The sequence below is a fragment of the Embiotoca jacksoni genome, unplaced genomic scaffold, assembly GCF_022577435.1.
Source record: "Embiotoca jacksoni isolate LCO1_2020_lvr unplaced genomic scaffold, fEmbJac1.0.p SCAF_10, whole genome shotgun sequence".
In the NCBI taxonomy this organism is placed as follows: Eukaryota; Metazoa; Chordata; class Actinopteri; family Embiotocidae; genus Embiotoca; species Embiotoca jacksoni.
The window spans coordinates 8,345,638-8,360,579 of NW_027185230.1; the positions used below are offsets into that span (position 1 = coordinate 8,345,638).

Genomic DNA, 14,942 nt, shown 5'->3' on the forward strand with positions numbered 1-14,942 from the left:
TGATGAGTGCGAGTATGCACACGTGACTCACGATATCTCAGTTGGAAGATAAAAAAAAAGTCATTGCACAGATTTTGGTTTGGTGTTAGGTTATTGACTTTCGACATTTTTCTTACAAGTATCACAAAAGACAATTTGAGATGCTAAAATCTGCAACATGTTTTAATGAATTTACAAATGTAGTTTTGTCAAACACAAGTTAACATTATGGTAAATACAGAGTGCATAAATATCAGCACCTTGTAATTTTTTACATCCACATAGTTTTGGTATAAAGCTCCTTATATATATATATATATATATATATATATATATATATATATACATACATATATATATATAAATTCTGACAAATAAACTCATCATATTTAATAAATGTGAAAAAGTTTTAGTGATACAGTTTGAAAAAATGACCATCCTTAGTTGTGCGGGAAAATGTTGAGATTCTTTACAACTCGTGTTTCATGTGATGTTTTTGATAGTAACATTAACATTAGCTATTTATGTTGTAATGCAGTGTACGAGTTACCTGCCTGGCAGGACGCAGCAGAAATCCTGTGGAAATTTTAAAACCTGAGCACGTTCCGGTCACCCGGCAGGTGATCAAAACAGAGCTAAAAGCCAATTAACTTGCGCTGGACTGTATGTGTCTACTGGTGACAAGCATCACTCCAATGAGCTGTTTAAGCAGCTTTCTTTGCAGATTCACAGATAAACTGATGTTTTATCAGAGTTCTGTTATCCAAAGTGATCCAGAGTGTTTCTGCCCTCTAGTGGTCAGAAATCACTTCATTAACTACGAGTATGTTCAATAAGTCTTTCATTATTATTATTATTATTATTATTATTGTTATTATTATTGTTATTATGTTCAGGTACCAGGTTTGTTTTTATGATGTACTATAGCATTAGTGATGTCTCATTAACTGCCTGAAGTATTTTGATTGGTAGTCTGCAGCCGCCAATCAGCATTGAAGATACTTGCTGACAAAGGAACTGGCTACTAATGTGCACAAAAAACAATAACGTCATTACTCCGATCGATATTTCTACTGATTTGACACGAGGTCCATGATATTGGTAGTGGCAGTGCAAAAAAAAATGGACATATTAAAAAGGCAGATGGTATTTGACACCCAAAAGAAAAGCAGCACAGACGAATGCACCGAGTGGACGATTCCGATTCAGTCACAACTCACTGTGGCATCATTTCTCCAAGAAGGAGGAGAGGCTGATTTTAGCACGGCGGGCCTTTTCTATGGTATCGAAGGTCGGAACCCCATGAGGCAAGTCCAGTCGGTCGTGTTCAGACGCCATGATACTCTCAGCCTCCCCTAAAGGAGTAAACAAGTACAACGGGTTGTAATTTGGCCAGTTGGTGCCTGCTCAGCCAATCATTTCCATTCTATACGTACAGTAGATGTTGTTGTTTTTTTCCCCCCTCTCAAATAAGCAGGTCGAACTGTTAATGTTCTGGTTGTTCAAAAGTGATCATTGGGTTTCTGCCTCTTCAGGTCAGCACTAACGGCAGAGAACAGATCGTGGCTTGGAGGTGAAGTTTAATATATTTGTAGTACAGCCACTTTTAGTATGATGCACATATGAGGTCCAAAAAAAACAAAAAAAAACAGAGCTGGGCATGTTAGTTATCAATCTACACTTAATGAATTTGATGGATAACTTCCAGAGTTACACAACATTAGGACTGGGATTCAAACTGTTGGCTGATGTGTTATGATACTGTCACCTCATTTGTTTATTTCACATTATTATTCACTTCCAACTCACATCATGTTTATATAGTAAGTGTAATTTGATGGCCTCTGGGTATCACTTTTACCCTTCACATTTAGCATTCATGAGCTGTATATATTAACGATAATAATACCATGAAGCGCCGCCAAGCTAGGTTTATGAAGGTGACGATGATAAACATGACGACTGTGCAGCCTTACCTCTCATACGATAAATAAGAGTCCCGTAGGCGCTGTCCATGTGGAAGGAAAATATGAAGCCCAGAGGAATAATGGGAGCCAACAGAACGGGTTTCTTTTTTTTAATTGCCCTAAAGAAAAATATAGATAAAGAGAAAAACATTTAAATGTCTTTGTTTTGATTCTTCTTCTTCTTCTTCTGTATTGTTTTTTTTCTGCTAAAAGTGATTGGGCAGCAAAAACGATATGTCCAAACCTTCCCAAAATAAGCAGATTATTGTATTTACTGATGCCAATAGCACCCTTAATAACTATTAGGTAAGGCGTAAATTGATACCTTAGTTAAGGCAGGATAATCTTTGGATTTTGCTGATCTAAAGTTATTGAAATCATCTTTATGTCAATCTGTTGATTAATCATGCATTTTGTTTTTTACTTTTGTCTTTAACTTAGATTTTACATAAATGCTCATAAATCAAAATTGCCAGAACCAAATATAAACAAACTTAGCGCACATATTCAGACGCTAGATCCAAGCTTTGTTGAACAGTCTCAAGATGTTCTGACCCTAGTGGGCACTACAAATACAACGTTTATATCGTGTTATCGGCTCCAGGGTTCGTAAAAAATGTGGGTCAGACGATCTAGAGTCATGTCTCAGCTGATGCCTAACATTTGGCAATGATTGAATAAAGTGGGCGTCGCTTATTATAACAAACCTAAATATTTAGCCATTTCACATTCCAAACTTACATTTTTTTAATAAATACAAATCAATCATTCCTACGTCCTGTATGACAATTTTTTCAGAACATCATATGCATGGTGACAAAATGTTGCCTCACTGCAACCTATGCTCAATTCAGAAGTCCGTCACTCTATATTTTTCAAAACATGCAAACTCAGTTAACAACTATATCTCCACAAATATTTACTCAAATACTACAAAAATTAAACAGACATTCTTTGGATACTACATATCACGTGTTGTCAAAGGGGTTAAGTTTGGTCAAACGGTGAGCCTGCAGTGATATTAAGTATCTTCCTGTAATGTGTGTTTTTCCAAACATTTGCTCAAAATTCACAAAAATATTTGACGATACACCTGGTACATCCGAATAATATGTGAATTCTTTCCGAATTTTATCACCGACGCTTGCGGCTTTCCTCTCTATTTTCGATCTTATTTTAGAAATACTTTACTTCTTTATATCTGTTATGTGAAGCACTGCATGTGATTCTCTTGCTGTAAAGCACTTTGAGCTGTATTTCTTGTATGAAAGATGCCATACAAAGAAAGTTTACTATTATTATTATTATTATTATTATTATTGACTACTGTGTCTGACACTTACAAAATGTCACGGATAGAGCTGCACCAGGAAAGGCCACTGACCTACAAAGTGTGATTCATTTAATACCGAGGGTGTGGAGACTCAGTTCGGCGAGGATCACACGTTACACGTCACATGCAGGCCAGTGCAGGTTTTTCTCACACTGTGCATTATTACTGTGTGTGTGTGTGTGTGTGTGTGTGTGTGTGTGTGTGTGTGTGTGTGTGTGTGTGTGTGTGTGTGCGTGCGTGCGTGCGTGCGTGCGTGTGTGTGTGTTAGAAACAGCTCATCAATACGTGGACCTGTGATTGCAGCACGATGTGAGCTGTAACAAATCTCACCCTGCAGTGAGTCCCACTGTGGCCACTGCAAAGAAAATGCCAAAGTATTTCAGAAACTCTCTGGACCAGGCGATCTGCATGGCCATCTGTCTCTCTCGCATCTGGTTCTGCATCAGAATCTGACGCTCCATCTACAGAGAGACACACACACGCACACACACACACACACACACACACACACACACACACACACACACGCACACACACACGGACGGAAGGAAACCAGAAGCGTCATTAAGCACAGCAGATCTTTAGAGCCCGGCTGTTATGATCATCAAATTTTACACAAAGTCTTTTGTCTTTGGAGGTAAATCAAATGATGTTAATGTCAGTGGACGCTCAACGAAATGCGGCCAGTTGAAAATTAGAAGTCGAAAGCCTCAAGAGATAAACAGGTGGTGGTGCCAATTCTCTACTGTATGCCTTTAAACCATAGCAGAAGCAAATTCTGCTGTGAACTGTAAGTTACAGATATTAAAGCAGTGAGACATACAGACCAACGGAGAGACAAAGAAAGGGTCAGAGGGATGAGAGACAGCCAGTCCGGTTTCACAAACACCGCGTCTCTGCTGATGACCCTCAGCCGCACGAGTCTTTTGTCTGCCGTTTCCTGTCGGACACACACTCACGTCGACATGCGCACACATACGTACATCCTGCACAGCAACAGTTGCTGAGCAGGACTGAGCGACACGCTTATTTAAAAAAAACAACATTTATGCTCAAAAAGTGTCAAAGATGAGCTTTTGTTTCCACTGAACAGAAAAGTGACGCAGAGATGACGCAAAGGTTTAAAAAAAATATGGACCATTCAGTCGATGACATGAATTACAACTTGTCAACAACAAACATGCCCGTAATGTGCAGCGTGATTGTTATAAGAGGAAGTGATTACATACGACTCTTCATTAGGTCGTTTTTGTTCAATTTCTGCCTTTTTCCCACTAAAATCCCACTTAAAATTCTGTAAATTACATAAAATTCCTTTTGAAAACTTGACCATAAAAAAAAAAAAAAAACTGCAAAATCCTGCAGGGACTGGTATGTAGTCATGGAGCCTTTGTATTAATGAGTCAATTTAACAATGTTTTATGAGGGTGTTGGCTACAGCGTGACCAACTCCCAGCTTGAAATGTGTTTAACTTGTCAAAAGGATGAATGAGGGTGAGCACAATCAGGTCAACCCTCCCTCAGAGCCAGACAGTAGGCATGAGAGATGTCTCCATGCTGGCAACCAGTCATCAGCTTTTTGTTGGTAGGAAAGTGGTCATTAGTTATATGACTGGAGCAATAATGGTCCTGAGCAAATGTAATTCATATTTCTAAACACACAAAAAAAAAAAAAAAAAAGCGATCAGGAATAATTTCATATTCCGATGATATGAAACAAGTCCCCCCCTTTCTGTCACAATAAAGAGTGTTGAAAGGTTTTACCCAGATACCGCGGTTTTCATCATTCATTCTCATATTGATAGACGCATAAATGCATGCACACAGAAAAACGGGAAAACTGATTGTAAAAAAAAAAGTCCAATATTTGATATCGTATTGTGGAGGATTTCTTATTTATCATTCTGGGTTGTTGTTTTTTGCACGTTACACTTCTACAAATCAGAGGGCAGAAATAGAAGAAATTGTATCTGCACTAATCAAATACTTTTGGTGGTTTACACGACATGCTCCGTACTCCTGTTGTGATTAGCGGACTAACGTGCTCAGTGTCGGCCCGATGATTACCTTTAAGAGCGTAATCATCGGGCCGACACGTCACTGGCAGTACAGTAAAAGCCACTTGTGTTAACAAAGCACAATCAATCCTTAAATGGAATCTAACAGGATTTTTAAGTACGTTGTTAGACTGATTGGGGAGGGTGTGATTTATTTCATCAGCGGGACCCAAAATATACAGCCAGGGAGATAAATAACCGTACTCGGCCCGGATTTCCAGTACATATGGTGTGACCCACAGAGCACTGATGTCAACATCCTCATCATCATAGAGTCAGTCTGGGATGACATGAAGAGACAAGAATATAAATCCATAGATGGGCTGACGAGTGCACTGAAAAACTGCATCATCTGCTTCTGTTTCATGGCCATGACGTAACAGAATGGAGCGACCCTAGATGACTGCAGGGTCCGGGCAGGTATAGTCTGGTGAGGTGATCAGTGGAATCAGCCACCTGCAGGTGGTGATTTGGGGAGAGTTGTAGCAGCTGCTGAGACCGGTGAGGTCATGGGAGGTGACAGGAGGCGGGGTGAGGTGGGCACCGAACACATGGGGACACGATAACAAACATAACAATGCATTTAAGACCCGTAGAACAGACTGTAAAAATGACTTGCCTTGTCGCTTATAAGTTTCTTAATATGATGCCGTTGTTTGTTGGTTGTGTGTCTCTACCAGGGACAGAAACTGAATTATAACCATCAATAATTGGCTACTGTTGTCATGTCACTGGCTGTTAATGAGCATAAACTGTACTAAAATGTGTACATCACTTTGGTCAACTCCTGATTGTTTTAAACTTATAAATAAAGTTGATTTTTATTTGATTCAATTCCTGTTTCAAGACATACGTGAAATCATCTGGTTTTAATAATAATTTGTATAACTTTTTCCACAAAACACTTACAATTGGATCTATTCCTTTTGTTTCAATAAAAAAAATTAAAAAATACAGAAAATCTAAATATACTGAATTTCTTTCATCTTTTAAAGAGTTAGAAGCCGGACGACAAGATGTCGATTTCTTCACTTCAAGTTCAATCTCCGCGCATGTGACTTTGCGGGAGGTGTCAGGGTTACACATCACAATGAGCTGCATATTGGACCATAACTGGTTTACAATGTAGTCGTGATGTCCAAAAAAAAATCTAATTGAAGTAAGCAGACATCTTAAATTCAGATTAAAGCACGGAGAATTTTTTTTTTCTCTCTCTCTCAAGAGATGAATGTGAAAACACATTTCATCATTCTGCAGTGTTAAACTTGAACACCCCAGGCAGGCAACAATAGGCAAAACACATTTTTTTGAGTGGGGAGGACACAAATGAGGTCTCAAACCTCAGCAGCATCAGCACTGACGTAGCTGACGTGTTTCAAACATGTGGGAATCCTCTTGGACATGTAATTCAGCCTCAGTGAGCTCTTTGTCAGAAGGAGCTCTAAACGCCCTCAATTGTACCGCCCCGTCTCCTACCTCACCACACTCACAGTCACTGTCGGGAACAAACTCGTCCAAACCACCAACGCACAAAGCCACTAAATCCACTTACACGTTAACAGATGTGAACACATGCGCTATTAATGATTCAATGTCGTTACATCACTCAATACGTGGTAAAAAAAAAAAAAAATCACAGATGTTGCTTTGCCAGACAGTCGTGCTTTTTGTCAACATGACCGGAAACCTTTTTATTTATTTGACAGAAAAATCCAAACTTCGCAAATGGTAAAACGCAAATGCAGCCGCAGGTCTGTTGCTCTGGAAGTCAGTGGAAATCGACCTGTTGTGTTGCTGCAGTTTGAAGATGTGTTCTTAAACGTGCGATCTACGTTTAAAAACACTTCGGGGACTTTACATTTCACGAGTGCAAAGTGTTCTGGGTCATTCATATTTTCGTAACACTATAGTCTGTTTGATTTACTGACCAAGAGGACAAAGCAAGTTATGTTTAACCTGCGTGTGACCTTCAAAAATAGGCAAACATCATATCTCTTGGTGGCAACATCACAAGGCAAGAATGGACGAGCAGCTGAGGGTTAAACAATGACTCTGAGACGGTGACTGGAAAAGACAGTGAAGAAAAAGTGAAAGAAAGAAATGAGTCACAGCGAACCCGCTGTGAAGGTGACAAAGTGAGAGCAAAGCCAATCTGAAACCAAGCGGAAAATTCACTGACATTTGTAAAGGCTGCCATACATGGAAAACAGATACGCGCGAATCATCACGGTCTACATAATGGAAGGAAGGAAAGCAGCCGATCGAACGGTGGAAGTGAGAAAAACAGAGCGCAGCGCACACACTGACACTTTTACAAAAGTTTCTGTCTTTGACACACAGAAACTTGTTTTTATGTCCTCATTCACCTTCAGTATTTGTCACTGTCATCTGTGGCCTATCTATCGTTAAGGTCTAAACAACAAGTTACACTGCTTTCTTTTATTGCTCTACCTATTATCATCCATCTGTTCAGCTTTTACCGTAATTATTTATATTTTACTGTTTTTCATCAGTTTGTTGATGTAAGTTTTGAAAAAGGGACAAAACAAACTGAGTATTTCTTTTTTTTTTCTCTTTTTTTCTGGTATGTTTACATTAAAGTGACTGCAGTGGTCAAAAACAGTGAAATAAAATAGATTAAACAAAAACGTGAAATGGAGGTCTTCGCTCACCGTCTTAACACTCAAACCGCCTGCAGCTCGCTGACTAAATAAAAAGCACAACCCTGTTAAGCAAGACATATTCTTAGATATAAATTGAACAAAAACAATACCGCCATCATTTCATGGCTGCCATTTCCCCTCATTCCACGCGTCACACAATCAGACCAATATCCAGTGAATTGTCGGGTAATGCTTAAGATGGAGGCCACGATTCAAACACAATGGACAATGACTTTGACGTAAGAGTCCACAAGGCCGTAGCATGGCAGCAGGGATCAATTATCTATGACTAACGCGACTTGAAAACATTGACAAGGTGTCTTTTTTGACATCTTAATGCAGGAGGAGGAACAGTGTGTAGATATTCTAAAATTGCTGGAGTCGATCTTAGATAATTTGCTGATGTCAAAATACAACTCGAACGCTGAAGAGAAAAGCAGCTAAATTATAACGATATATCACGCTGTCATGGTTCCTTAGAAACTGAAAATTTGAATGGCATTTCTATTAAGAAACATAAGCTATTGTCGTGCATACTTTCAATGTACTTTACGAAGATAAACGACGAGAAATGGATTCATTTTGCGTTCAAGCGATTCCGACAATGTGAATAATAAATATGCGTAGTATGTCGAGCCAATGAAACATTGTAGATCCACCACAGCAAAGTGTAAACATGTACCTAAAACGCATCCATGAGTGTTGATCCAAATGAGGGGGGGGTGAAACTCAATTGTCAAATCTTTGCCATCGCTGAACGATACCAGTCATCATCGACCACATTTACAGCTGGGAGAGCAGGAGAAAATTAAGGGGCAGACCACGCAACAAACCTTTTTGGTCTGGGTCGGGTAATGTCATTGGTGTTATGACAATCACAAATCCCACCTGCTACTCGGTAGCTTGCGGGCATGAATAAATTGCACTAAATTGGCTCCAAAAAGGAAAGGAAATAAACAATCCTTTGTTTAAATGAAAAAAAAAAAACTAAAATAATGGCTGCAATAAAAACCTGTGGTCTCTAATTAGAAATGCTAAAACGTGAACTGAGGCTCGTATCTCTGGCTTTGACGCTGCGTGATTCAAGAGAGGAAAAAAACCACACAAAAAAACAATGCCAGACAGACAAAACAGTCAGAGTTTTCTTTCTGGACCAAACAGCCACAACTTCGGTCCATGTCGTCTGCATTCACTGGCACATTTACCCAATTACCCTTTAATATTACTTCGCCCCATGTTTTCTGTGTTATAATGTGATTAAAGTCATATTATAGGTCCTCATCATGTCACTTGATATTTAGAAGTCTAATTCAAACTGCCATACACCGAAATAGAAATTAACATCTAAAATAAATAAAAACAACAACAACAACAACAACAAAAAAGCTGCCATATTTTTGGGGGTCACATGGTGTCAGTTGGCCATCCAGCCTTGACTTATTTACTTATGGAGAATAGCATCAGTCCATTTATTCTATGTGTCTTTGCATTTAAAACTCTGCACACTTGTACACACGTTGTTTATATTTTATTATACAGTGAGTATAGTTGAGCTATTTTAATTTATTTTGTTGTGTTTATTTTCTACTGATTCTCTTCTGTAGGATTGTGTTTATTTAGGTGTTTATTGTTCTCGTGCAGTGCCTGAGATACTGTGCTGCTGTAGCACAAAGATTTCCCAATTTGCAATCGATAAAACAAATATATCTTTATGTCCGTCGATTTACTCAAATATTGCACTTTAGTACAAATTACAGGTTCTTTACTCGAGAATATGCGTTTATTCTAATTATTACTGCTCTACAACATTTATCTCACGGTTTCTTTGGAGATTAAGATTTAAAACACTTATAAAATATTATCAAGAATGATGGGACACATATGAAACTACCCGATAGATAAAAAATAGTAATTCATATTAACTTCAGCTCAAACAGCTGAGGCATCAAGTTGTGTTTACACGTCAAGGCATCAACTATTACAACGGTGTGCTTTGCAACGAGTACTTTTTAACTTCGACTGATTGCGTTTTCCTTATGACGCTTACTTTGACTGAGCAGAATATTCTCCTGCACTGTGACGTCACTTTCACCACTAAAAGGAATCAGGTTTTTTTTTTTTTTTTTTTTTTTTTTTTTTTTTTTTTTTTAAATAAGCGTGTTAGAGCGCGTGCACCTTCGCTCACCTGCAGCCGTGCGTTGTGAAGCATGAACTCTTGCTGCTTTTTAAAGTTTGCATCCATGGATTTAGACAGCACGAAGCCCATGTTTTCGGCGTCGCAGCTGCGGAACCTGAAAGACGGCGCACGGTCAGTGTGTTGTGGTAACTTGTCGGTTGTCAGCTTCAAGCCTGCAGCTGTTGTCCAGCTTCATTCAAGGCTTTTTTTTTTAAATTATTTTTTATTTTTTTTATTAGTCTAACAATCGGACGGCGATGCTGTCTAACAAAATATCGTGATATTCAGACGACCGTCTCGTGTTCTGGCTCTCCTTGATCAAGTTAGTGAATTACGACGTGTGCCGGTTTAGCTCCAATGAAATAACTTCCCCTGCTCCTGCTGTAGAGTTTGCGTTTTCAGCTTCATTGGCGACTTGGCTCGCTAGAAATGAAAGCTTTACGTACCTAACAGTACTCTGAAGACAGTAGGTTAGTTAGTGTACGGATGCAGCTGGTCACACAATCAGGACTGCAAGAGTATTCAAGGGTTTGACGCTACCAAAATAAAAGCTGACCGCACCGCCCCGTACGTGTTGTCGGCGGAAGTAAATTGTTAATTTACTTCCGGTCAACATTTTCAAAATAAAAAGGTTTACTTTTGTTTTTTTTGTTTAAATTTACTGTAAACGACTCAGAGTCCGAGGAAGACTGAGAGGTCACCTGTTCATTTACTAGCCTCTGTTATATGCATCTATATGTTGTTGTGCTTGTAGCGAGCAGACTGCACAGTGTTATGGTTACACTTGGAGGGTTTGGTGTGCATTAGTTGAGAAATGGCTCCCTCTGTTGGTGCAGGAATTGTTTTACAGTCAGCTTTTTTGGGGGGGGAATTTTGTGTAAATTTCCTGTGGCTATTAGTTAAAAGGTGATTCATTCTTCTAAATAAACAGAATTCACATGGACGATTTTCCCATTCAAAAAAAAAACAAAAACGTGTTTTAAGTGACAGCATATGAAGTTTCTTTAACGTCCTTCAGTTCCTTTGACATAACTTAAGTTAGCCTAAGTTACATATTTGTTGTAGTTCTAGGCAAGTAGTATTTTTTTTTTTATTACAACATTTTGATAGAGCTGGGAGTAGAGTTTAAAGCCTGCATGGGAATTTCATATAAATGTTGTTGGCTGTAATGTTGAATAGATAATTGATGAATGGATTTTGCACAATCTGAACCTTCGGAGACGACAATAACATTGTGGGGGAGTTAGAATCCTAAGTTGCTTTTTCTAACGTAAAAATACATCAGACTCATGTGATAGCATCATGTGGCAGTGACTCATATCAAGCCAAGCTATCGTTTTCTGTCAATGCATTACAACTGCAGCGGGGACTCCTGTTCTTCTTTCACCTTCCTGGAAGATAACCCCTGACTGTCCAATTTCTCAGGTACACAGCCAACCTTAATATTTACTATGAGTAGCCACAATGTCAGAGTATACAGGATGTGCGTAAACAGCTGTCACTGTGAACACAACTGTCTTGTTATCATGTTTTTCTTGTTTTTAAATAATTGACGAGAAAAAAACAAGTATATTTTGTCACATCTAACAACTTAAAAATGAACTGACAAATTAAATTAAGAGTTATCTTGCCTAGTCGTATTTATTTTATTTTTTTACATCTCGGTTACATCTCTGTAGCAGGATATATATATTCAAATGACATTTAATTTTGGACTTCAAAGAAAAAAAAAGGTGTTTAGATCATTTCCCAAACCTGTCTGCCATTAACAGGTATTTTACCTGTTTTACTTTTGACATAAAAAGACAGTGGAAATTAAGCAGACTTGCAGCATTACCACATTCCCATTCGGGGAAAAATACTGCTGCACCTGAAAATGCCCACAAAAAGTTTCATACGATCATAGTGTTGATGGGACAGGATGATACCTGCCAGATGTCACTGCCGAAATGACTGGACGCCAGATATGTATTCGGGAATTCCACTTGGTTGGTAACCGAGAAGTTTGTACATTCAAACATCCAGCCATCCCAAATGACATGTTGACTTGTAGTGTGAACATGAATATCGGTTGAGTGTTTGGGGGGGGATATTACTGACATTGAGGTCCTACATTTATCTCATTCCAATGATAATAAAGGTTAAATTTAATCTAATTTTCTTACATGATGAATTTTTACTTTACAGTGAAGGAAACAATTATTTGATCCCTTGCTGATTTTGTAAGTTTACCCACTGAAAAAGAAATAAACGGTCGGTAATTGTAATGGTAGGTTTATTTTAAGTGAGACAGAATATAAAAAAATAAAATAAAAAAAATCTAGAAAAATCACATCATATAAAAATGTTATGAATTGATTTGCGTTTGATTGTATGAAATGAGTATTTGATCCCCTGGCAAAACATGACTCAGTACTTGGTGGAGAAACCGTTGGTGGCGAGCAAAGAGGTCAGACGTTTCTTGTAGTTGGTCACCAGGTTTGAACACATCTCAGGAGGGATTTTGGTCCACTCCTCTTTGCAGATCCTCCAAATCCTTAAGGTTTCGAGGCTGTCGCTTGGCAACTCGAAGCTTCAGCTCCCTCCGCAGATTTTCTATGGGATTAAGATCCGGAGACTGGCTACAACACTCCATGCCCTTAATGTGCTTCTTCTTGAGCCACTCCTTTGTTGCCTTGGCTGCATGTTTTGGGTCATTGTCGTGCTGGAAGACCCGTCCACGACCCGTTTTCAGTGTCCTGGCTGAGAGAAGGAGGTTGTCGCCCGAGATTTCCCGGTACATGGCCCCGTCCATCCTCCCCTCGATGCGGTGAAGTCGTCCTGTCCCCTGAGCAGAGAAACACCCCCAAAGCATAATGTTTCCACCTCCATGCTTGATGGTGGGGACGGTGTTCTTGGGGTTATAGTCAGCATTTCTCTTCCTCCAAACACGGCGAGTCGAGTTGATGCCAAACAGCTCGATTTTGGTCTCATCTGACCACCTCACCTTCTCCCAAGTAGTGATGTTACGAGATGTGCCGACGCTTCGAAGCGTGTGTCGAGTAACGGAGGGGGCGTTTCCTCGAAGCGCGTGTCGAGGCTTGCTTCATTTAGGGGAGGAGCCAAAAATGATGACGTCCGAAGCCTCGCTGCCCGGCTGTACCACGTGACTGCTTCGGGAAGTGGTTCAGATTTTGCCGGGAGGTTTGACAGCAATATAAACCCCTCAGGCTCCATTCAAAATGTGGGTTGTTGGTGGAGAGTTGCGGTCAGTTGAGAGTTTGGATAGTTTGGATAGCGTTTATTTAGTTTGGAGAGTTTAGAGACAGAGAGAGAGAGAGATAGTTTGGAGATTTAGGAGAGTGAGGAGAGAAGGATAGGTGATAAGATGGAGCCAGCTAGGAAGAGGAGGATTTCCCCTGTGTGGGAACACTTTGATTTGATAACTCCTAATAAGGTAAGCTAAATCTAACTCTATTTCAGACACATTAGGTTTGCTTATCAAGAACTGTATTTTTCAGTTTCTTATTTTATTCAAAGGTGAGGTGTTTATTGTGCTCCAAGGAGTTGGGGTACAATAACAACACCTCATCCATGCTAAGGCATTACCGTGCCTTGCATGAGAATAAGGAGGAAACTGGAGCTTCACCCAGCCAAGGTAAGTCATTACAATATTACAAATGCACCATCACAATTTTTCCCTGTTCACTTTTGTTTATTGTGCAAATAAAGACAGGTAACAGACACTGTATTTATTCTCTTTTAACCAGCCACCAGAAAACAAGAGCTGGATGAAGCCCCCGTCTCCATGATAGTGAAGGACACACAGCCCTTCAGTATTGTGGATGATGTTGGATTCAGGGCATTTGTGTCCAAACTGGATCCTAATTATGTTCTCCCTACAAGGCAGATATGTATGGGTGCATGCATGAAACAAATGAGTACTTTATTGTGTCTCACAGTTCAGCACTATATATTTTTTCCTTTAGGCTCTGAAGGCCATGGTGGAGGCCAAGTATGAGTCAGCTAAGGAGAAGGCTAAGGCTAAAGTGGAAAAGGTGGCTGCTGTTAGCCTTACTTCTGACATGTGGACATCCACAAAACCAAAAACTGTAGAGAAACTGTTATTTCTGAATAAAAATGAATAAAATGTCCCCTGTCCTGTACATCATTGTCCAAGTTACACAAGCATATCTGAAGTGGTTCGATGCCTCATGAGGCTTCATCTCACCATCACTACTCCCAAGCCTTCTCTGAATCATTCAGGTGTTCATTGGCAAACTTCAGACAGCTCTGGACATGTGCATTCTTGAGCAGGGCGACCTTGCAGCGCTGCAGGATTTTAATCCATTACAGCGTAGTGTGTTACCGATGGTTTTCTTGGTGACTGTGGTCCCAGCTGTCTTGAGATCATTAACAAGTTCCTCCCGTCTAGTTCTGGGCTGATCCCTCACCTTTCTCATCATCATCGATACCCCACGAGGCGAGATCTTGCGTGGAGCCCCAGACCGAGGGCGACTGATGGTCATTTTGGGTTTCTTCCATTTCCAAATAATCGCACCAACAGTTGTCTCCTTCTCACCGAGCTGTTTGCCGGTTGTCTTGTAGCCCATTCCAGCCTTGTGCAGGTCTACAATCTTGTCCCTGACGTCCTTAGACAGCTCTTTGGTCTCACCCATGGTGGAGAGGTTGGAATCTGATTGATTGACTGTGTGGACAGGTGTCTTTTATACAGGTAACGAGTTGAGACAGGTGTCTTTTATACAGGTAACAAGTTGAGACAGGTGT

The 14,942-nt window shown here is 39.8% G+C and overlaps 1 protein-coding gene across 2 annotated transcripts; it reads right to left on the bottom strand.

The window, feature by feature from the left end:
* Positions 1 to 146: 146 nt before the first annotated feature.
* Positions 147 to 10,740, bottom strand: plgrkt (plasminogen receptor, C-terminal lysine transmembrane protein). 2 transcript variants are annotated; one of them, XM_069163779.1, is made up of 5 exons: positions 10,622 to 10,740; positions 10,185 to 10,290; positions 3,610 to 3,740; positions 1,956 to 2,065; positions 147 to 1,334 (listed from the first exon to the last, which is right to left on the bottom strand). In XM_069163779.1, exons 2-5 carry the CDS (start codon positions 10,263 to 10,265, stop codon positions 1,207 to 1,209), a joined length of 450 nt encoding a protein of 149 aa, XP_069019880.1. In that variant the 5' UTR covers positions 10,266 to 10,290; positions 10,622 to 10,740; the 3' UTR covers positions 147 to 1,206. The 2 variants fall into 2 exon arrangements, with proteins under 2 accessions (XP_069019880.1, XP_069019888.1); XM_069163787.1 differs by lacking the exon at positions 10,185 to 10,290.
* Positions 10,741 to 14,942: the final 4,202 nt, after the last annotated feature.